The following is a 399-nucleotide window of genomic DNA, read 5'->3' as shown; positions in this document are numbered from 1 at the left end:
CCCTCGGTTTTTATTTTCATTCTGAAGACGAAAGGAACGGAGCTTCGCGTCCGACGGCTTTGGGAAGCACTTCCTCACGCTCAGTCTCTTCACTATTCCTGCCTTGGAACAAATCACCAAAAAAAAATCCATCTTTAATAACATTCCAGCCCAGCAGGAGCCTGAGGTGACGGCGCAGCCACCAACGGGCGTTCCGAGCAGTGCGGACGGGGGCCCGGCTTTCGTTTCGCGCCGTTTTGAGAGCGATGCCGGTGCGGGAACCGGGGCTCGGGAGGCCGGTGCTTCGCACGGCGGAGCCCGGAGCCCGGCGGGGCCGGGGCCCTCCCGGAGGCCTCGGGTCCCTCACGGAGGCCCCGGGGGGCGCTGCGGTCTCCTGGCAACGGCGCGCGCCGCCCCCCC

General features: G+C 65.4%; 1 protein-coding gene across 1 annotated transcript in view; it reads left to right on the top strand.

The window, feature by feature from the left end:
- The first annotated feature begins 245 nt into the window (after positions 1-245).
- SAP30L (SAP30-like) overlaps positions 246-399 on the top strand; it is a 6,971-nt gene continuing 6,817 nt past the window's right edge. The window contains exon 1 of the mRNA XM_010002125.1: positions 246-251. Within this exon, the coding sequence (XP_010000427.1) occupies positions 246-251 (6 nt within the window). The remainder of the gene's footprint in view (positions 252-399) is intronic.

This window comes from Chaetura pelagica, unplaced genomic scaffold (genome assembly GCF_000747805.2).
Source record: "Chaetura pelagica isolate M959 unplaced genomic scaffold, ChaPel_1.0 scaffold356, whole genome shotgun sequence".
Taxonomy (NCBI): Eukaryota; Metazoa; Chordata; class Aves; order Apodiformes; family Apodidae; genus Chaetura; species Chaetura pelagica.
This window is presented reverse-complemented; position numbering and strand designations above follow the sequence as displayed.